The sequence below is a fragment of the Peromyscus leucopus genome, chromosome 7, assembly GCF_004664715.2.
Source record: "Peromyscus leucopus breed LL Stock chromosome 7, UCI_PerLeu_2.1, whole genome shotgun sequence".
In the NCBI taxonomy this organism is placed as follows: Eukaryota; Metazoa; Chordata; class Mammalia; order Rodentia; family Cricetidae; genus Peromyscus; species Peromyscus leucopus.
The window spans coordinates 102149998-102171739 of NC_051069.1; the positions used below are offsets into that span (position 1 = coordinate 102149998).

General features: G+C 39.1%; 1 protein-coding gene across 38 annotated transcripts in view; it reads left to right on the forward strand.

Annotated features, from left to right (window-relative positions):
* The window catches only part of Clasp2 (cytoplasmic linker associated protein 2), a 193826-nt gene that overhangs the window by 65500 nt on the left and 106584 nt on the right, over positions 1–21742 (forward strand). For 30 of the 38 annotated variants that reach the window (XM_028892946.1, XM_028892952.1, XM_028892947.1 and 27 more), the window contains one exon: positions 1128–1274. In XM_028892946.1, coding sequence (XP_028748779.1) covers positions 1128–1274 — 147 coding nt within the window. Of the gene's footprint in view, positions 1–536; positions 752–1127; positions 1275–21742 lie in introns of those variants that run through there. The other 8 variants (XM_028892977.2, XM_028892966.2, XM_028892970.2 and 5 more) reach the window with 5 other exon arrangements.

Genomic DNA, 21742 nt, shown 5'->3' on the forward strand with positions numbered 1-21742 from the left:
CTACCTCACCCATCTTGTTTGTCAGGATTGGTTTGTGCAGGGTCCTAGAGAAAACGGTTTCTCAGCATAGTCCATGGCATCTATCTTGTGAGTGGGGGAGGGAGGAGTTGGCTGGAGGTCGGTGAGCTTGTATGTGAGGAGATGATAGCAGTGTGGTCGTGAATATTCCAGAAGGAGACTGCAGAGCTCCTGAGAATCACTTAAGACAAGAGACTGTCGGGTCCCATTTCTGTCGCTCCGTAGGCAGCACATTGTGAGGTTACAGGCAGAGTTAATTATGTGTAGCAGTGAGCCCTGCTGTTCCCATGCTTGCCTGATGCAGTAGCACACAGCACAGTGACTTTTGCCTAAAACCTAATGTCCTAATTGCATGGATTTTCATGTGTAGTAAGAGAAAAAAAATCTAGATTTACAGACCTTTAGTATGGAATGCTTTTACATTTTTGATAGAGAATACATTGTAATTGCATAGAGGCATGGAGAATTTTTACCTTTCATCTAGCTGTAGCTGCCATAAGATGATGTCACCTTGCAGCTGATTGGCTGTTGCAGCACCTAGGGCAGGGAAGAGAAAGAAAAATGCCGGCACAAACCTCAGTGGTGGTTCTGTGGTTGTTTCTATCTATTTTTGATAGAATCTTTGATTAGTATCAAATTTACTGTATTTGGCCATGTGAGCTATTAGGAGCTATTCTAGGGTGAGGGAAATTCGGAGGAATGAGGCGGCTGATTTGCAAACGGATCTGTGATTGTAAGTTGCAGAAATCTGGGCATAGGAATAAGGCAGGGCGTGCTGGAAGATTGACTATGGGAGGGGCTGGCAGAAAATGCTTATATGAGCATCAAAAAAGGGAGATGCTTTGACTGCTCTAAAGTTGATATGTTTACTTTAATGTTTTGACATGTATGTGTAGGAAATATGACAATATGGTATTTTTATTTTAAATTAGAGAGGTTATTTTGTAAAGTGTTAACCAAAATATAAATACTTATTCAAAGGACCTTTATTTTTTATTTTGTATAAATATCTACCTAAATAGTGATTTTTATTCATAGTTCTATTTTATTTTTGAGTCTTAATGGAATATGCAAAAAGCCTAGCATCTGTTTTCTTATGCTTTGTGTAGATAAAAGCTTTGATGATGAGGAATCAGTGGATGGAAACAGGCCATCATCAGCTGCTTCAGCCTTCAAGGTTCCTGCACCTAAAACATGTGGAAATCCTGTCAACAGTGGGAGAAAGCCTGGTTCAGCAGGTGGCCCTAAGGTTGGAGGTAATGCAAATCCATTTCAAGTCTATGTGCATGCTTCATGCATTGTGACACTCAGTGCTTCAGAGCAGTGTGTTTACTCATGACTGCAGCAGAAATGCAGGTCTGGAGAGAGTGTTGCAACATATAAAGTGTGTTGCCTTTTAGAAATGAATATTATAAATTGTTACTTCCAGTAAGAACGTGTATGAATTTGTGTTTCCTTAAGGGTACTTATTTTTAAGCTGCCAGCTTTAAAGGAAAGATTCAAAGTGGTTTTGGGCATGTGTCTTTTGAAGGGAGTGGTATTTCAGGATCGAGCCATTTTTGGGTATTGTAGCTGTGCTTTGAAGTGCAGAAATATAGAATGTATTCTCACAGTTGTCTAGATGTAGTAAATTAAATTCTTGAACATTTAAAATGGTTGAAGATAATGGGTCCTGAATAATTTGTCACAATAGAAATTGGGTGGTGGTCAAGTAAAACTGCCTCAAAAAATGGTTTCCGGATTTGGTAATAATAAATAAAAAGACAGGAGAAAGCAGGTTTTTATGCAATGATGCAGCATATCCTTGAACTTCTTAGAGGTGTTTCTAGTGTATTTCTAGTATATTTTTCATATTAAGATCCCTGAGTTAGTTGACTATCTTACCAGGTGTCAGTTTCTGCTGGGTCTGTCTGATAGAATGAGCCTGTAAGAACGAATGCCTATCTGAGTGCTGGAGGTCAGTGACCTCTTAGATACACACAAATGTGTGCCTTGGTTGTATCTTGGAAACCTCTTGTTTACAGTAACTGGTGTGAAAAAATCAAGGTCTTGAAGATTTTGTGTTTTATCTTTTTGTCTATGGTACCTTGATTAAACAGAAAGGAAAGGAAAATAAAAACTGCATGTCTACTAGGTTGGTTCCATTTCAGACCAACCAAACATGCTTTCCCGGTCATGTGATTCAGAATGTAGGGATGCTGTTAGGGGTATTTCTTCTCTCTCCCTCTCTCCCTCTCTCCCTCTCTCCCTCTCCCTCTTTCTATCTCAATGGACGGGGGTCTCTGTGTAGCCCTGGCTGGCTGGAACTGGCTGTGTAGAGCAGACTTCCCTCCAACTCCCAGAGCTCCCCTGTCTCTGCTTCTTGAGTGCTGGGATTAAAGGTGTACCACCATGTATAGCTCATTTTAACTTTTCTTTAACTCTTCTATATCATACAGTTATAAAGAAAGAATTTTAACTATTTCTGTTTTATAATCAAGAACTGTGTTCTGCAGGTACTAGTTATAATACTGTAGCATATGATGCTGTCTGTTACACACTCTGCCCTTTAGTAAGGTCCATGTGGCATTCTTTGGTTTCTTCTGTAGCAAATAGCTATGTTTAGTTATGACAGAGGGATGAAGTTCTTGATTTTTAATTACAGAATTCTAACTTGTGATAATTTCACAAAACACTAAAAATAGACTAATGTTTGAGATATGTGGTGTAGTGCTTAACATCTTTACGATTCTTGACTAGTGGTTTATAATTAGTTCTGGTTTTATGAGTTACTTATCATAGGTCACATGATTTTCTGCTTGTACCATAACTGATTTTCTTGAAAATTAGTATGAGAAGAGTTTTCTTGAAGGACTGACTTAATCTCTCTCAGTCTGCAATTGGTAGTTTGTAGTCCTTGTAGATAGGAAAATGTGAGGTAGGGATTGTGTCACCATCCTAGACAGTGACTGTTTTGATAAAAATTTCTACCTTGCCTTTTCCCTCTCCCTTCTCTTCTTTCTCCTCTTACTTTTCTGCAATTGCAGAGAACTTCTTGTTTCTTTTATTTGTCCCTGCCCACTTGATTACCTGTTTGGTTGTGGGCTTTTTAAGATTATTAAAGTCTCCCTTTGTAGCCCAACCTGACTTTCAAATCGTAATTCCTTGTGCTTGAGTTATAAGCATGTGTCATCATGCCAGGCTTCCACTGCCTGTTTTTCTGTCTAAGAAACAAGCTACTGGACAGAGGATATTGATAATGTTTCTGAAAAGCTATCAATCTTTCTTTGAAAACTTAACTGATGTTCTAGTGTTGGCAGACACACTGATTTTTAAATTAGCTGCTGAGAGTTTTCTTACAGTTGCTGCATCATCTTTGTAATGGAAGGACCTGCCTCACAGAACTCATGATATTATCCTGAGGGGTGGCAGCCGTCATGTGATGAAAGGAGCTGGCCCCAGATACAGTCAAGAACAGAAGTTACGTGCACTAGCTCTAGTGAGGGAATGGCTGCTTTTTACTACATATACCAGTATTTTCTTGAAGACAGAATTGGTACTATTTGTATTGTATCATCTTATAGATACCCTTTTCCTACCTTTTTTTTCCCTATTTTACCATGTTTTATCATGGTCTTAAATTAGTTAAAAATTATTCATGTCTAGATATTTAGATTGCCTTTATGTTTTTTCTGTTGTTATAAACCATGCTGTCATTCTTTTATGTATATCTTTCAACATATCTCAGTTGTCCTTCTGTGACCTTTTTATTGTTGTTTTGTTAGCTTTCTTTTAATTTTTAAAGTTTATTTATTTTATGTGCATTGGTGTTTCATCTGCATGTATGTCTGTGTGAGAGTGGTCCCCTGAAACTTACCGACTGTTGTGAGCTGCCATGTGGGTGCAGGAAATTGAACCCAGGACCTCTGGAAGAGCAGTCAGTGCTCTTAACTGCTGAGCCATCTCTCCAGCCCCAGTTGTTATTTTTTAGTGGCCTTGTAATGCCACGCAGGTGCCCTGTTACTGAGGCACCTCCACCATGCCTTTGGTTTTTGAGAGCAGTAGAACTAAATGACTTGTGGCAAACCAAAGAAATAATTACATTCATTCATATTTCTTTGGTAATTATCAACAGTCTCTTTGTGTACCTCAGGCTTGTTCAGGTTATCCTCAAGCTCATTCTGTAGCCCAAGTGCTGGCCTTGAACTTCCTATCCTGCTTCAACATCCTGAATTCTAGGATTATAGGTGTGTGCCACTTGTTTGACACATTGGAATCAGTTTCTGAAACTCACTGAATGAGAAGATAAGGGAATTTTAAGGGTTCTTAAATTTGGCAGTGTTTTCCAAAAGGACATAAGTCTAGTTCTGTATAAAGTAGTTCTTGAAGAATGCATATGTTCTTGCGCTCTTCATCTCCCTCTTTTCCTATCCTCTTTCACCTCTTATGAAATATTGTTTATATTCTTGAAGAGCTTAAGTACTTTATTATCTTAGTTTTACTGATGAACAGATTGTAGTTTGGAGAAATTAAGTATCCTGCCTAGAGTACAATATTTAATAAGGACAAAGTATAAAAGTCACCTTGCTGTTATTGCCACACACTCTTCTCTGTTGATAAGTATGGTTTGCTGATCATGTGCTCCGAACTTCAGCAATGATCAGCAGCCCAGTGTCAAATTAGAGCTTAGTTAGTAGGACTCCAGCAGACAGTAAGCAAACCTGTGACGTTTACATTGTAAATGTAAAGACCGTTACATATTTTCTTGTTGAAATCTGGCCTTCTTTGGTATATTTTAGTTTGGGGTTGTTTTTAATGGTTGCCTGGAGCCCAGGCTAGCCACCAACTTGCTATGTAGCCAAGACTGACCTTGAAAGCCTGATCTTCCTGCATGCACTACCATGCCTGGGTTTGATACTGCTTTCAAAGTTTGCTTTCTGAGTTATAGTAGCTCTGTTCCTGTACCAGTTGTTTTCGCTACTATTCATTTTTTAAAATAAGAGAAGAATTGGGTGGTGGTGTAATTTCATTGTTTATAATTAGTATTAGATTTTAGATATTAGTATTGGATATTAGTTAGTAACTTATAACATTGACACACCACTGAACAAATCCTGTTTTCAAAAGTTGTTTGTCTTTTCTTTTTTGGTCACTCATTTAGGTGAACAAAGTATTTTCTTTCTGTTGTTTTCCTTTAATATCAAAGACTACTTAAAATTGTTTTAGCTAGTCAGGCGGTGGTGGCACACACCTTTAATCCCAGCACCTGGGAGGCAGAGGCAGGAGGATCTCTGTGGGTTTGAGGCCAGCCTGGTCTACAGAGCGAGACCCAGGACATGATCTGAAGCTACATAGAGAAACCCTATCTCAATCAATCAATCAGTCAATCAATAAAAGTTTGCTTTAGCTACACAACCTCAGCACTCCCCTGGAAGAAGTACACCCTGAGCAACACAGCAGGTCAAGGCCAGCCTGGAGCTGCCTCGAAAAATAAATAAATAATAGTGTTAGCATTAGTTATTAGATAAGTACCAGCATCTCACAGTCAGTAGTGCCTACTCAGTCCTCAGTTTCCTTTATTTATATGTGGCCTGAGATTTTTTCAGTAATTTCTAAACACCCACTTCGTATTGGTGATGCTAATCATTCCCATTCCCCAGCATACAAGGAAGAGAGTTGCCTTTTCTTTTAAATAAATAAGCATGACAGGAATCACACATAATTAATCTCCAGTTTTTTGTTGTTGACTATGATGCAAAATTTTACTAATGGATCTCCATTTCCTTGTGATGTAGCTCAGCTGGTAGAGTACTTGCTTCACATGCATGAACATCATATAAACTCATGAGCTCTGACCTTCTGGCACTCAGAAGTTCAAACTAGACTGGGCTGAGATCACCCAAATAACATTTCTGTATGTGTGCTTTGGTTTTATTTTCCTTCTCTGTTCCTCCCTTGATGATGGGGAACGATCTTTGACTCAGAAGATTTTAGCACTAAGGAGGTCTAAAGGATGTTCTGGCCTTATATTCACAGACAGAACCTCAGAGTTGAATGTTTTCCCCATGATAGGTGGTTGTTAGCAGGGGTGAGACCCTGTAATGTGCCCACTGTCAGAGACTTCCTTCTGCATCATTTCTGGGGCATTTCCTAATTCCTAATTGTAGCAGGAATCTTAAAAGTTCTTATTAATAAAATCAAACCTGAGGCGAGTTATTGGGGTCCATGCTGGTAGATCAGAGAGACAGAACAAGCCACAGCTATCTCACCTCGCCGGATCCTCAGCTGGTCTTGTCTCCTCAGACTGGAGGCCTCTGAGTCCTCATCCGGAATGGGTCTCAGCTGAATTACTGCTCAAAAGCCTGAATGCTTAACCAGCCAAAACCTTCTAGTTTCTGGTCCTCATGCCTTATATATCTTTTTGCTTTCTACCACCACTCCCTGGGATTAAAGGCTGGCTTTCTGGGATTAAAGGTGTGTGTCACCATGCTTGGCTATTTCCAATGTGGCCTTGAACTCACAGAGATCCAGAGGGATTTCTATCTCTGGAATGCTAGGATTAAAGGTGTAAGTGCCACCATTTTTTAGCCTTTGTATCTAGTGGCTGTCTGTTCTCTGACCCCAGATAAATTTATTAGAGTACACAATATTTTGGGGAACACAATACCACCACACCTAATTCTGTACATGTGCTCCTTATTTTTTTGTTCCAAATAGTAGAAGTCTGTTACTAAATCTGGAACTTAAGAGATCAGCCAGTCACCATTCCAACTTAAATCTTTTTGAACTTCAAATTTTTGACTGTACATCATACAATGCCCTGATACCATGAGTCTTAACTTTGGTTTGAAGGTAAAAATGATTTGAGAAGATAATATTCTTCTGAGTAACAGGTTGCCCATTCTCTCACTGAATGTATAGGTTTCACCATAGTTACTTTCTTTGACGTTAGCAGTTTTTTCTCCTATGTAAAACTTAAAATGTCTAAGACGTTTCTTTGTGAGAGACTTGTTTTTTGAGGCATTCAGAATGTTTAGGAAAAGTGAAGAAAACAATTTGGTTGAAATTTGAATATGTGAGTTGAAGACCCATATTCCACAGGTAAGTTATTTTCATCTGCAGTTGAATGTGGCATTTATTCTGTACTGCAATCCATAGCATGTACTGAAAGGACCATAAAGAAAGATTCAATTCAAGGTATTATTTCTGAGACAGTCTCATGTATCCCAGGCTGGCCTTGAACTGACTATATATCTGAGGATGACCTTGAAATTCTGATCCTTTTGCCTTTTAATATTGAGTGCTAGGATTACAGGTGTGTGCTACTGCACCCAGTTTCTTCTCTGCTGGGGATGATGGAACCTAGGGTTCTGTGAGTGCTAGGCAATCACTCCACCAACAGAACTGTTATCTCCAGCCCTCCAATTTAAGTTCTTAATCTTACAAAGATACCCACGGTGCCTGCCTGCTCATGACCTTATGACTTAGAGATAATTACTGGTAGCATTTGAGCCCTCCCGTGCTGAATTTACTTATTCTTTTTGGATGGGAAGTGAGGTGTTAGAAACACTGTAAAGCCTCCTAGACAAATCTGTTCCAGTTTTGCCTTAGAAAAGATGGACCTATCATTAAGAAAGATTGCCTGTGTGAGAACTTTTTAACCTCATTGTAGTTGATTCATATAAAGTTGAAGTTTACAATAATGGCTGCAATCCCAGGCTTATATTTATATTTGTGTACATTCTAATGCTGTTGAATCATTAAATGTCATTTCTATGATGGGCATATTGTGAATTAAATTTTTTCCTTGTTAACTTGTCATTTGTCTTTTTAAAAAATATTTTTGTGTATTTCTTGCCAATGAAAAGAATTGGGAGACATCATTTTGTTTTAAATATAAAAATCATGCTAATTGCTAAAATAAACAATATAATTAGAAAAAAATTGAGGGGCTAGAGAGATGGCTCAGCAGTTAAGAGCATACACTGCTCTCAAAGAGAAACCATGTTTGGTTCCCAGTACTCACACCTGGCAGTTCACAACTCCCTGTAACTCCAGCTCTGGGGGCATCCAGTACCTCTAGCCTCTGAGGGCGCCTACACATTTGTACATACTCATACACATACATACAGTGTTAAATAATTTTTCAAAAATTTGAGTAGTATCTTGCCTCAGCCTGAGATAACCAGTGTGTGATTTCTTCCCTTCTACATAGCATCATTCCCTTTTAATTATGTAGGTCCTCAAATTAGGTTCTCTCTTCCTAGTGAAGAATGTGTTTTTCAGTATCAAGAATTATCTCCATCATGATCGTTGTCTTAGTCTGTTTTCTGTCACTGTGTCAGTATGCCTTAGACTGGATAATTTATAGAGAAGAGAGATGTATTTTCTCTAGTAAAGAAATACTGGACAATGTAATATCTTGGTAGCGACACCTGCTGAAGTCCTCCTGCTTGTAACACCACATGGCAGCAGTGTCCAGCTCCCTTCCTTATAAAGCCACTAGTCTCATCCAGAAAGTCCCACTTCCATCGTCTCCTGGAGGTTGACTTTCAAACACCGTCAGTCTTTTAGTGTGCTTTTTAATCCTGAGACATGCCAGTGTGCAGGCAACACTGACCTCACACTAGCAGTTTATCTTCTAAAGGGTTTCAGATATTCTGTTTTATCTTTTGAATTTACTGAAATTTTTAAATTTTTGTCTTTCTTTAATTTCTTTGTGGCATTTTTGCAGCAGGCTTCAGCTCATGTTTTTATTAGGATACTGGAAATCTCTGTCGTTTTCCCTTTGGCTCTGACTTTCCTTTCTTCAATAAAGACTTAAGTGAAGACAGTGAGATTGTCAAAACAGTCTCAGATTCCTATAATGGTAGTTTTTTTTTTTTTTCTTCACATTGACCTCGATGTACTTGGAATTTATTTTGTATAAAGTGGCAGTGTGCCCATCTTAACTCTCTCCCTCCATTTTATTTATACATGGCCAGTTAAGTAAAACATACTTTACTCCATTGAAATGCTACCTGTTTGAATCCATTTCTGTTCTTTCATTTTTTTATTCAATTCTTTTATAGTGCGTGATTTTACTTTTTTTTCTTTTCTTTTTTTTTCTTTTTTCTTTTTTTTCTTTTTTTTTTTTTTTTTTAGCAAGAGTAGGGTGGACACAGTTTCTCTGTGTAGCCCTGGCTGTCCTGAAACTTGCTTAGTGGACCAGGCCGGCTTTGAACTCTCCCTGGCTCAGTTCTCCATACTTTCTGTTACAAAGAGTTTTTATATGTTACACAGTTGGTAAATAGTAAACACTCATCATCTGCATGTATAACCAGCAATTCCCCTTATTTGTATAAATTCTCTATCTTCAGATACATTTTTACACCTAAGCTTTTGTGTAGAAAAACATAAAAAATAAATATAAGATGTGATATTTCACCCCTACTCATTAATGTACACCTCTTAAGAGTTAAAAGGCACGCTCAGTTGTGATCACAATACAATTGTGGTGTAGAAGAAGCTTCTGTGATTGTCTCTAAAACATACCTATCGCCAGTGTTAGCTCCATGGCTTTACTAGTTTAAAGAGTCTAAACTAGTTAGTTCTCTTTCTTGATTGTCCCGGGGTTCTGTTTGTCTGATTGCTTTGTGATGTTATTTAATTTGTTCCTATAGCTCTTTTATTTTATATAAATTTATTTCTAACACACGTCTACCTCTCTTCAAATGTGTCATTTCCATATTAAAATTTCTTCAAGTGTCCTAAGAAAATTTTAAAGTAACTTTTGCATTCAGAGCAAGGATGTATTTATTCTCTCTTGGATGGCTGGTGACTTAATTCTCAGGTGATTTTTTTCTTTGTCTTAAAAACCATCTTGTCTGACTTGAGTTAGCTGCCTTCTAAACCTCATGTGTGTGTTCTGATTGTACACTCTTTTGTTGTTCCTTCACAGCTGGAATGCCGCTTAGTCCGTTGAATTGCTGCTGCTACTTATGGTTCTTTCCCTCTTAATGGTTGGGTCTTGTTTTTCAAGAAGTTCCTGTTACCATCAGAAAAGTTTCATTCTTACTCTGCTTTCTTTTTATTCCCATCTATGTAGACATCATGTTGGATTTTCCTACATAATGAGTGTTCTGGATCTGGAGTAAGTTTGTTCAGATCTTAGTTTCAAATCACCCTTTTCTGTTGGTCTGTGAAATGCAGCTACATTCTGGGCCAGGTTTCTACATTCTGGGCCAGGTTTCTACTGCCGGCTGGCTTGGGGCTCAATATATAGATAGACTACCATGGCCTTAAACTCACAGAGCTGCACCTCTCTTAGTGCTGGAATTAAAGGCATGGCTCTCTATTTTTACAACTTGATAAAGATTTTGTTTGTTTGTTTGTTTTTTGAGACAGGGTTTGTCAATGTAGCCCTGGCTGTCCTGGAATGCTCTCTGTAGAGTAGGCTGGCCTCAAACTCAGATTTGCCTACCCTGGCTCTCAGGATTAAAGGCCTGAGCCACCACTTCCTGGCAGTTTTTTTTTTTTTTTTTTTAAGTTGGATGATCTGTTAGCATTTGTTAAGCTGGGACATTAGTGAAAAGGATCTATTTTCCCCATATTTTGGTCACTTTTTGTTATTTGTTTGTTTATTTATTAGATAGGTGTCACTATAATCTAGCCTGTCCTGGGACCGAATATGCAGATCAGGCTGGTCTTGAACTCGTGATCTTCTGGGTTCTGCTTCCCAAGTGCTGGAATTATAGGCATGTGCCAGTATGCCTAGATTGAATCAGGGTTTCTTTACTATGGTTTGAGTATGTCTGTTCATGTGATGTAGACTTGTTACTCAGGGTGGCATTATGGAGAAATGGTATGTAGCCTTGAAGAATAGATCCCAGTGTGAGATGTTTAAGTCATTGACTTAAAGAGATTAAGTAATTTTCATGGTCCATGGTAAAAGAGTAAGCTTGAGTCCCCAGTCTGTCTGGATTCATATCTTACCACACTTTTCTCTCCCTCTGTGTGCACTACTATTGTAGCATTTGTTATGAGACTCTTGAGAATTTCAGATTTCCAGACTATGTCCCAGATTATTGTTTTCCCAATGTTCCCAGTCTTAGGCATGTTGTCACATAACAGAAAATAGATTGATACATTTGTCATATTTAAAGATTTTATAAATGTGTAGGTCTATTTTGAACTTTCCGTTTTATTCTTTACTTTTTCTATCCCTCTGTTACAACTCAGTAATCATTGGTTTAGTTTCTGAGTTTTTACATTTGACAGAGAATATACTCCATGTTTCTTCTGCAGGACTGCCTAAACAGATCTTTTTGTTTGTTTGTTTGTTTGTTTGTTTGTTTGTTTCGAGACAACATTTCTGTGGGTGTACCTCTGGCTGTCCTGGAACTTGCTCTGTAGACCATGCTGACCTCGAATTCAGAGATCTGCCTCCTTCTCCCTCCCACCACCACTCAGAAAAAGTCCTTGACTTATTGCTCATCTAAGTAATTTTTAGTCAGTTTGACAAATCCCCTTTTGTGAGCCTGGTTATTAGTCTTGTACCACAGGAGACTGGACAGCTTTATGGTGAATGTTTGTTCCCTCATGAACATGGAGTTTATCTTTGTTTATTTGGGGGCTTTAAATGCCTAGTACCTTTTGTCTTAGGTAGGGGTTCTGTTGTTGTGATAAAACATCATGATCAAAAGCAAGTTGGGGAGGGAAGGATTTCTGTTGGTTTACAGTTTCATCACTGAGGGGAAGTCAGAGCAGGAACCCAAGCAGAGTGAAGGAACCTGTAGACAGGAGCTGATGCAGGGGGCAAGGAGGAATGCTGCTTACTGGCTTGCTCTTCATGACTTGTTTCTTATGGCTTCCAGAACCACCAGTCCAAGGGTAGCACCACCAACATTAGACTGAGCTCTCCTGCGTCAGTCAATCAGTAAGAAAATGACCTACAGACTTGTCTTCAGCCCCATCTTTTAGAGGCGTCTTCCTCTCAGATGCCTCCAGCTTATGTTCTAAGTTGACATAAAACTAGGCAGCATACCTTTTGTTTTCACTTTAGATTGATTTGGTTGGTTTATTCCTAGGTACTCCAAAGTATGTTTTTATTAACCTTTGTATGTTTTCAAGTTTTAAGTTTATAAACCTACCACCACTGACCATACTTACAAAAGAAATTGATTTGTATATATATTGGTTCTATAACTAGCCACTTTTTAATACATTTACCTTAATTGTTCTACTATTAGTAAAAACTCAGGAGTCAGAAATTGTGATTAAGTCCAAAGAACAACAGAGGAATGATCGGCTGACCCTACTCTCCATGTTTCCCAGATCCCAAAACTCAAAAATCTTTTCAAACCCCTCCTTCTTCCTCTTTGTGTCTCTCTGTCCTCATCTTGGTCCACCAGAAAACTCTGTGGTTTATTCTGGCCAGGTGAATGTGAACTCAGAGCTCTGAATCATGGTTTAACTCCATTGGTGATCTTGGAGTGACAAACAAATCTCTTGCAACATTTCCCTCTTTTTGTCTAAATAAAAAAGAAAGGTTTTAATTCTATCATAGTAATACTACATACAGTGATTATCAGGTATTGTCTAAAAAAAGAGGGAAGGTTTTTAAACTTAACTGTTCTTATTATACATGGTTTTACTTTGTTATTAAGTAAGAATTACATTCACAATGTCCAGTCCATTTGCATGTGGCAAATTCAGAGAAAATATTCCATTGTCTATCCTGTCTTGGTGAGTCCAAAGTTTTGTACCTAATTCACTTTCTATCCTAACTTATATTACCAACCCAAAACTTTCTTTTTAGACCTCAAAACATTTTCTTAGATAAACAACTTAAGCTTTTATGTCTCTCAACCTTATACATTTTAATCTTCTTCCCTGAGTTTCTTTTATGAATTTGGTAACAAGGAAAACTGTAACTATAACTATCTAGTCTTCAACCCCATCAAAGACCCGAGAAGGATATAATATTACCTGAGCAAACAAGAAGTGCAGAGCAAACAACTTCTAAAACTATAGAAATGACAGAGGCAGCTGGCTATCTGGGAAGTCACCCAAGGTTCCTATAGGCCTAGAATATCTGACAGACTTTTTTGTGAAGCAGGAGTTTTGAAGGACTGTCCTACCTTGTCTTGGCAAAATTCAGCAGTCACTTTCTTTTGTGTCCTGCTTGTCTAATTTGGACAGCATACTGTCAGCAGTCAAGGCAAGGGCAGTTTCTTTGCCAGTGGCTAACTTTGCCACAATTAAAGCAAACTCCTTAAGGAGTTTCTTCAGTGCCCATCATCCTTTTTAAAGTAAATTGGTGCTGCCAGGATCAGACATGTCTCACTGTCATGAAAAGTCTTATGTTATTATAGCATCTCAAATACATATTCTAGCAGGCTGGTGGTGGCACACGCCTTTAATCCCAGCACTCGGGAGGCAGAGCCAGGCGGATCTCTGTGAGTTCGAGGCCAGCCTGGGCTACCAAGTGAGTTCCAGGAAAGGCGCAAAGCTACACAGAGAAACCCTGTCTCGAGAAAAAAAAAAAAAAAAAAAAAGCCATATTCTGTAGGTCTCTGAAGTGTTTGAAGACTATCTGTCTGTCTAAATATGTCTGTCCTTGAAAACATACCTATCATGGCCACAAATTTGTTAGATGACTAACTACTAATTTGTATTTCTTAATTATCCTAAATAGTTTGTAATAGTAACTTTCAAGGACTGGAAATATCCGTTACTCTGTTAAATGAGTTGTGTCGGTACAATACCTTAAACAAGAAACATTTTTACAACATAACAAAATAACTTTAAATTTATATTAGTATACAAAAATCCATACCAACTGGACAATGGTGGCACACACTTTTAATCCCAGCACTCACGAGGTAGAGCCAGACGGATCTCTGTGAGTTTGAGGCCAGCCTGGTCTACAGAGCAAGATCTGGGACAGGCACCAAAACTATACAGAGAAACCCTGTCTTGAACCCCCCCCCAAAAAAAAAAAATCCGTACCAATGTAAAATATTTAATACTAGTAGTTGCTTTTTTAGTTTATAAGTAGATTGAATAATCTACCCTTTATCTTATCATTCCTATATCTCCCCTCATTTTCTTTTCAGAAAGAGATCCCTGAATTTAACTTCCTTTGTTTAGTTTTTTCCCTGACCATGATCCGTAACAACTTGCAACTGACCCCCTAAACAATGACAAACATCCATTATATCCACCAAACAAAACCCACCCAACCCCACCTTTTGAGAATGTGGGCGTCATGTTCTTAAAATTACTTCCTGTTTTCTGGGGGTGATGGCATAGTTAGGGGACCCTGAGAAAATTGAGATGATGATCAAGTCCTTGCAGAGCTAGCTGTTATTCAGTCTTGATGTGATGGGAAGGAAAGTGCAGGTCTTATGTGAATTCATGGGTGGAATAGTCTATGAGGCTGGACCATCTGAGCTAACTGCCTTGAAATTGTCCTTAATAGTTTGTCGTCCAAAGCTGATCTTTGGGTGGTTGTCAGTGTAGTGATGTTACCACAATCCAGGTGGAATCGTTGTTACAGGGCACCATCATCCTTTTGGAGACCTCAGAGGTTGCTGTTAGGAATTGTCATGGTTCACTGCAGAGAATTTACATTTTAAAGTCATATGCATCAGATCTCAGAGAAGTTAAAGCACCACAGTCTATTAAATACATCTGGGGTACACAAGTTTAATCCCTTGTTACCTGCTTCAGACTCAAGCCCAAAACCATGTACAGGAAGCTAGATGAAGCTTACTTCTAGAATCAGTACTCTATATGACCATTAATATCACAACAGAAAGTTTAAATATATATATGTATATATTAATCTTATAAATTTTGAGATAATATTTGAGAGAAGTTTTAAGGAATCAAAATGAAACCAAAAGAGTATCAGATTAGTGGCAATAGAATAGTCCTTTAATTTTGTTTTTTTTTTTTTCTGTCCCATACCAGGTTGCTTTCTGACTAGAGACAGAGATTTTGGATTTTCCTTTAACAAGCATGCTGGGTTTAGAGAGGAAAAAGCCACACTCTCATTCCAAAGCCAGCTTTAAATTTCAGTTGAATTGGAACTACAAAAAGACCATTTGTCTTACATGTCTACAGAGAATAGCAGAAACAAACATTTGGGAAGATATATGAAATGTTATCCTGTTGGATATGTGATATACCAATAGACCAATTTACTCTTTTTCTTTGGACATTTTCTCTGGATGATTCGTCATTCTTCACATGTCTCATTTGTCCAGTGGTCTTTAGATTCCTTAGTTGTATGCTTTTTTTTCTCCTAGAAATATTGGTGAAATTATTAAGGCCACTCCACATAGTTAAAAGGGAGGTTTATTTTTGGTTGTGAGCCTAGCCTTTAATGGCCGAGCCATCTCTATAGCCGGGCAGTGGTGGCGCACACCTTTAATCCCAGTACTTGGGAGGCAGAGGCAGGCGGATCTCTGTGAGTTCGAGGCCAGCCTGGGCTACCAAGTGAGTTCCAGGAAAGGCGCAAAAGCTACACAGGAAACCCTGTCTCGAAAAACAAAAACAAAAACAAAAAAAAAGGGGGAGGTTTATTTAGTGGTGTAACTTACAAATGAAGGAATAGGGAGGTTGCAGGGTCTGGGAAAGATGTAGCGCAGTCCAGCGGTGTTCTCTGGAGAACTCTGCTCTGTCTACCTCCAGGGTCCAGGGTCCAGGAACCAAGAAAGGCGGTGCATCCAGATCTTGGTCTTCAGGGTCCTCTCTTGGCCCCCCCTACCGTGACAGTTACCGAAGCCTCAGTGGGGATTGGAACTTCCAGATCAAAGCTGGAATGGCTACCCACTACGCAGAAAGACAAAAACAAAACCCTGCCCTGACCCTAACTTTGGGGATTTTCCTTTTTGGCAGGTTATATCTAATCAAATGAAAGGCATTTGTCAAGAGGTTTCTCCTGTTTGAATTTAATCTTTATCAATTTTGATGGTGTTTGTGGTGGAAACAAAAGCAAAACCTCTTCCCCAAAGTAATACATATCCTGGTTTCCATTCTGAGATCATCACATCTTTAAAGTATACAATCTGATTTAATTTAGTAGGTTTTTCTACTATCCAATGTCTGTCTGCAGCTGCCATTCCTTTTTCATTAGCATTTAAAAAATTAAAGTTAATAAAGCACTGTCTAATCTATCTCTGAGGGGGCTGTCTTTATTACCCCTTCCTGTTTTTTAAACATATCTTTTAAAGCGTGATTAGATCTTTCTATAACTGCTTGTCCTGTAGGATTATGTGGAATACCTGTAACGTGCTTTATATTGTAATATGAAAAAAAAACTTTTCGCCAGGCAGTGGTTGCACACGCCTTTAATCCCAGCACTCAGGAGTTAGAGGCAGGCAGATCTTTGTGAGTTTGAGGCCAGCCTGGCCTACAGAGCGAGATCCAGGACAGGCACCAAAACTACACAGAGAAACCCTGTCTCTAAAAAAAACTTAAAAAAAAAAAAGTCCTGAGTACGTATTTATGTATCTATGGTATGGTGTATGGTGCACATACTTTAATTTTCCAAACTCCACAAAATGAAACATATCCATTGGCCTGATTTCATTTCTTTGAGTACCTTTTGGGTAACTTCCTGCACGTAATGAGGTTTGGATATACATAGAACAAGTAGGACATTTCCTTATAATTTTCTAGGCTTGTTACCAAGGTTCCTTCAAACCCTTGTTATTAACATGGTGTTTCTTATGAAATTCTGAGGCTTGTAGCACATTTCCTACCAATAGCTGATCAATTTCATCATTACCTTGTGCTAAGGGCCTGGTAGACCTGTAAGGGATCTGATACATGTTATATACAAGGGATGATTTCTTTTTTTTTTTTCCCAAAGATTTATTAATTTATTATGTATACAGTATTCTGCCTGCATGTGTCCCTGTCGGCCAGAAGAGGGCACCAGATCTCATTACAAGTGGTTGTGAGCCACCATGTGGTTGCTGACAATTGAACTCAGGACCTCTGGAAGAGCAGTCAGGGCTCTTAACCACTGAGCCATCTCTCCAGCCCACAAGGGATGAGTTCTGATTTTTTATTTTTTATTTTTTATTTTTTTTTTTTTGTTTTTTTGGTTTTTCGAGACAGGGTTTCTCTTGTGTAGCTTTGCGCCTTTCCTGGAACTCACTTGGTAGCCCAGGCTGGCCTCGAACTCACAGAGATCCGCCTGCTTCTGCCTCCCGAGTGCTGGGATTAAAGGCGTGCGCCACCACCGCCCGGCTCCAACTGATTATTTCTTATAACTGAATAAATAACAGAGTTAATTCTCAACCATCTGGAATAAGTTCAGCAGTTTATATATGTAAAACAACTCTTTCTGCAAATTGAGAGTCAGTAGCTATAATAAGAGGTTCTAGAAAATCTAATAAAACCATGAGAATAGCATATAATTCAGACTTTTGAACAGAATCATAAGGACTTTGAGCCATTTTACTTAAATTTCCTGACTTATAACCTGCCTTTTCTGATTTATTTGCATCAGTATAGAATATAGGGGCTCTAGAAATTGGTGTTCCTCATATGATGTAAGTATCCATTTAGTTCTTTTTATAAACTGAAGTCTCTTGATTTGGGGATATTTATTGCTAATCTCTCCCAAAAAATTCCTGCAAGCTCTTTGCCAATATTCATTTTCCACCCATAATGAGGCAATTTAATCAATAGTAATAGGACCCACAATTCCTGCTAATTGACGAGTTCTCAATTTTCCTTTCAGAATCAATTCAGAAATCTTTTCTACATAGGTCTTTAATTTTTTACTCTATTTGGTAAAAATATCCATTCTAAGATATTGTCTTCTCTCTGCATTAAAATCTCTGTAGGGGAATGAGTAGAAGGTAAAATAACCAGAATGCAATCAAGCTCTGGATCCAGACAATCCAAGTGTGCATCCTGTAATTTCTCTTCTACCAAAGCCAATTCTCTCTCAGCCTCAGCTGATAATTTTCCTGGGCTATTTTAGTCTTTATCACCTTGTAAGTTTTGAAATAAATTATTTAGTTCTTGAGTAGTTATTCCAGTTATGGGTTGTAGCCAATTAATGTCTTACAGTAATTTTTGAAAATCATTAAGAGTTTGTAATTAATAATTCTTGATTTGTACTTTCTGTGGTTGAATTTTTTGTAAACCTATGTTATATCTATCCTAGGTAATTAATAGAATCTTCTCTTTGTATTTTTTTTGTTTGTTTGTTTGTTTTGGTTTGGTTTTGGTTTTTCGAGACAGGGTTTCTCTGTGTAGCTTTTGTGCCTTTCCTGGGACTCACTTGGTAGCCCAGGCTGGCCTTGAACTCACAGAGATCCGCCTGCTGGGATTAAAGGCGTGCACCACCACCGCCCAGCTCTTTGTATTTTTTCAGGACCAATTTGTAATCCCCAACAAGTCAAAATTTTCTTTGCTTCTTTAAACATTTTAACTTTTACATTCAATTTTAGTGATTGGGGTGGGGAGAGTGCACTGTTTGATGTATTTGACATTTCTTCCTGGAGAACATTATTTCTTCATGTACCCAGTGTGCTCTTAAGCAGCAGCTGTCCTTATTGTCAGGCAGTTCTTAGAGATGAGCATTAGCTAGATTGGAACAACCATCACATGTGCCTACCATATTTGCTGTATCCCAGTAAAGGACCAAACTGTTAGATTTGAGATAGCCAGAGGGGTGCATTTAGTATTTGTCGCCTTTTGTCTATGCAGCATCTATTAAACTTTATTTTTTTAATGTCTGTGTGTATGTTTATGTGCATGCAAGAGTGTGTGTGTGTGTGTGTGTGTGTGTGTGTGTGTGTGTGTGTCTGTCTGTCTGTCTGTCTGTCTGACTGACTGACTTCTGTCTGTCTGTCTGTGTGCTTTTAGAAGCCAGGAGGCCATCTCAGGATCATCCCCTGGAACATTGCACCTCCTTTGGGACAATTTCTTACTGGTCTGTAGCTCAGCAATTAGGGTAGAATGGCTGGCTCCAGAGTTCCAGTAATATTCCTGTCCCTACCTCTCCATTGTAGAGGTTACAAGCTTGTGCCACTATGTCCACCTTTTTATGTCCGTGAACTGAACTGAAGTCTTGATACTTTAAAGTAAGTGTTTCACCTACTGAACCATCATCCTAGCCCCAGATTTGCTGCTGCTGCTGCTTTTTCTTTTCTTTTTTGTTATTTTTATTTATTTTCATTGAAAATGGATTTTTTTCATATAATATGTTCTGATTGCATTTTCCTCTTCTCCAACTTCTCTCAGATCCTGCCCAAATTCACACCCTTTTTCTCTCTCATTAGATTACAGACAAGCATCCAAAAAAAAATGATGAAACAAGAACAAACAACCCGGAATAGGACAAAACAAACAAACAAACAAGCCAAAGAAAAAGCACAAGAAACACATACAGACACTGAGATACACACGCGCACACACAGAAAACCTATAAAAACAAAATTTGAAGCCGGGCGGTGGTGGCGCACACCTTTAATCCCAGCACTCGGGAGGCAGAAGCAGGTGGATCTCTGTGAGTTCGAGGCCAGCCTGGGCTATACCAAGTGAGTTCCAGGAAAGACGCAAAGCTACACAGAGAAACCCTGTCTCGAAAAACAAAACAAAAACAAAAACAAAAAAAATTTGAAACCATAATACATAAGCAAAAGATCTATAAGGTTAAATAACCAAAAAACAGAATAAAACAAAAAATAAGCAAAAAGCTCTGGCAAAGCATTGTGAGACAAAACCACCATTGAGTTGACTTTGTGTTGGTTATCTACTGCTGGGCATGGGGCCTGCCCTTAAGTGAGGTGAGTCCAGTGAGACTCCTTTGGAAAAAACTAATTTTCTCCTTTGTGCGAGGTTATCCTTTGGAGATAGCTCATGTTTACTGCCATGTTCAGTACTTAAACCACATCTGACTAAGACTTGTGCAGGCAGGCTCTGTGCATGTTGCCTCAGTCATATGTGTGTCAGTTCTGTTGTGTCTGGAAGGCCTTGTTTCCATGGTATCCTTCATCCCCATTAGCTCTTACAATCTTTCTGCTTTCTCTTCTGCAGAGTTCCCTGAGCCCTGAGATGAGGGATTTGATGGAGACATTCCATTTAGGACTGAGTGTTCCAGGATCTCTCACTCTCTGCACATTGTCTCGTTATGGGTCTCTGTGTTTGTTCTCATATACTGTAATAGGAAATTTCTCTGATAAAGGCTTAGTGAAACACTGATCTATGAGTAGAGCAGAATGTCATTAGAAGTCATTTATTGCTGTGTTCCTTTAGTTAGAGCAGTAGTATCTGGTTTTCCCCCAAGCCCATGACCTATCTGTTGGTTTTATGCGGGGCTTTTGCCCTGTGAGGAAAAGTCACGAGGCACAATAAAACCCACTATGAGAGATTTATTAGTAGAAGGGAGGGACAGAAAAGAATGTGATCAGGCCTGTTTGAAAGACATGTGTGGAGAGGGGGGAGGGTACATGGGATTCACCTTTTATGGACTACCCCCTCACATGTGCATATGGGCCCATGTGGCTACACCACGCATGCGCATAGATTACATGATCACTCTGCGTGATCACTCTGCACACAATTTACATGACCATGCAGGGCAATTACATAGAATGTACAGCCCTGGAAATAACTAGGTGGGAATGACCAGGTGTCTTGCCAGGGCATGTGCAGTCATGGGGTTTGTGGTTAGAATTCCTATCACTATCTAGTGTCAGGTTCTTGGCCACTAGGGTAGTGTTGGGCATGGGTTCCATCTCACAGCCTTAATTCCAATCAGGTTAGTTACTCCTGCAACTGTGCCATTATTGTACAAGTGTGTCTTGCAGGCAGATGGCCATTGTAGATCAAAGGGTTTATATCATTGGTGTTTACCCTTCTGTTCTGATAGCATGCAAAGTACCTTTTTAATAATTATTTATTTATGTTTATTGGTGTATTGTCTGCAAGTACACATCAGAAGAGGGTTTCGGATCCCATTAGACTACAGTTAGAGACAGTTGTGAGCTGCCATGTGGGTGCTGGGAACTGAACTCAGGACCTCTGGAAGAGTGGCCAGTGCTCTTAACCACTGAGCCATCTCTCCAGGATTTCTCTGTGTAGCTTTGGTGCCAGTCCTGGATCTCGCTCTGTAGAGCAGGCTGGCCTCAGACTCACAGAGATCCACCTGGCTCTGCCTCCCGAGTGCTGGGATTAAAAGCACGCGCCACCACCGCCTTCAAAGTACCTTCTAGTACCATGAACACTAGTCAGTAGGGTGAGGGCTCTAGATAGTGGTTCTCAACCCTTCTAATGTATGACCCTTTAGTGCAGTTCCATATGTTGTGGTGCCCCCCCAACCATAAAATTCTTTCATTGCTACTTCCTAACTGTAATTTTACTTTTGTTATGAATCATAATGTAAATAAAAATCATAATGCATGATCTGATATGTGATCCATAAGGGGTTGTGGCCCACAGGTTTAGAACCACTGTTCTAGGTAGTCACTAACTTCTCCATGTATGACAGTTACGTAGATGTTCTGTTCATTAGTAGGACTTTACCATCAGTTTGTAGAGAGCAACCAATAGCCTTGGCAATAGCCTGGGGCTTTTTTGTTGTTGTTTTTTGTTTTGTTTTGTTTTTTGAGGTTTTTCATGATGCCCCTTTGGCCAACAGCTCAATTAGAGGTAACCCATTCTTGGCGCTGGAGGTTTTATTTGGTGATGAGATATGTCTAGTTGTGGTTTTGGATCTCCCATTATTGTA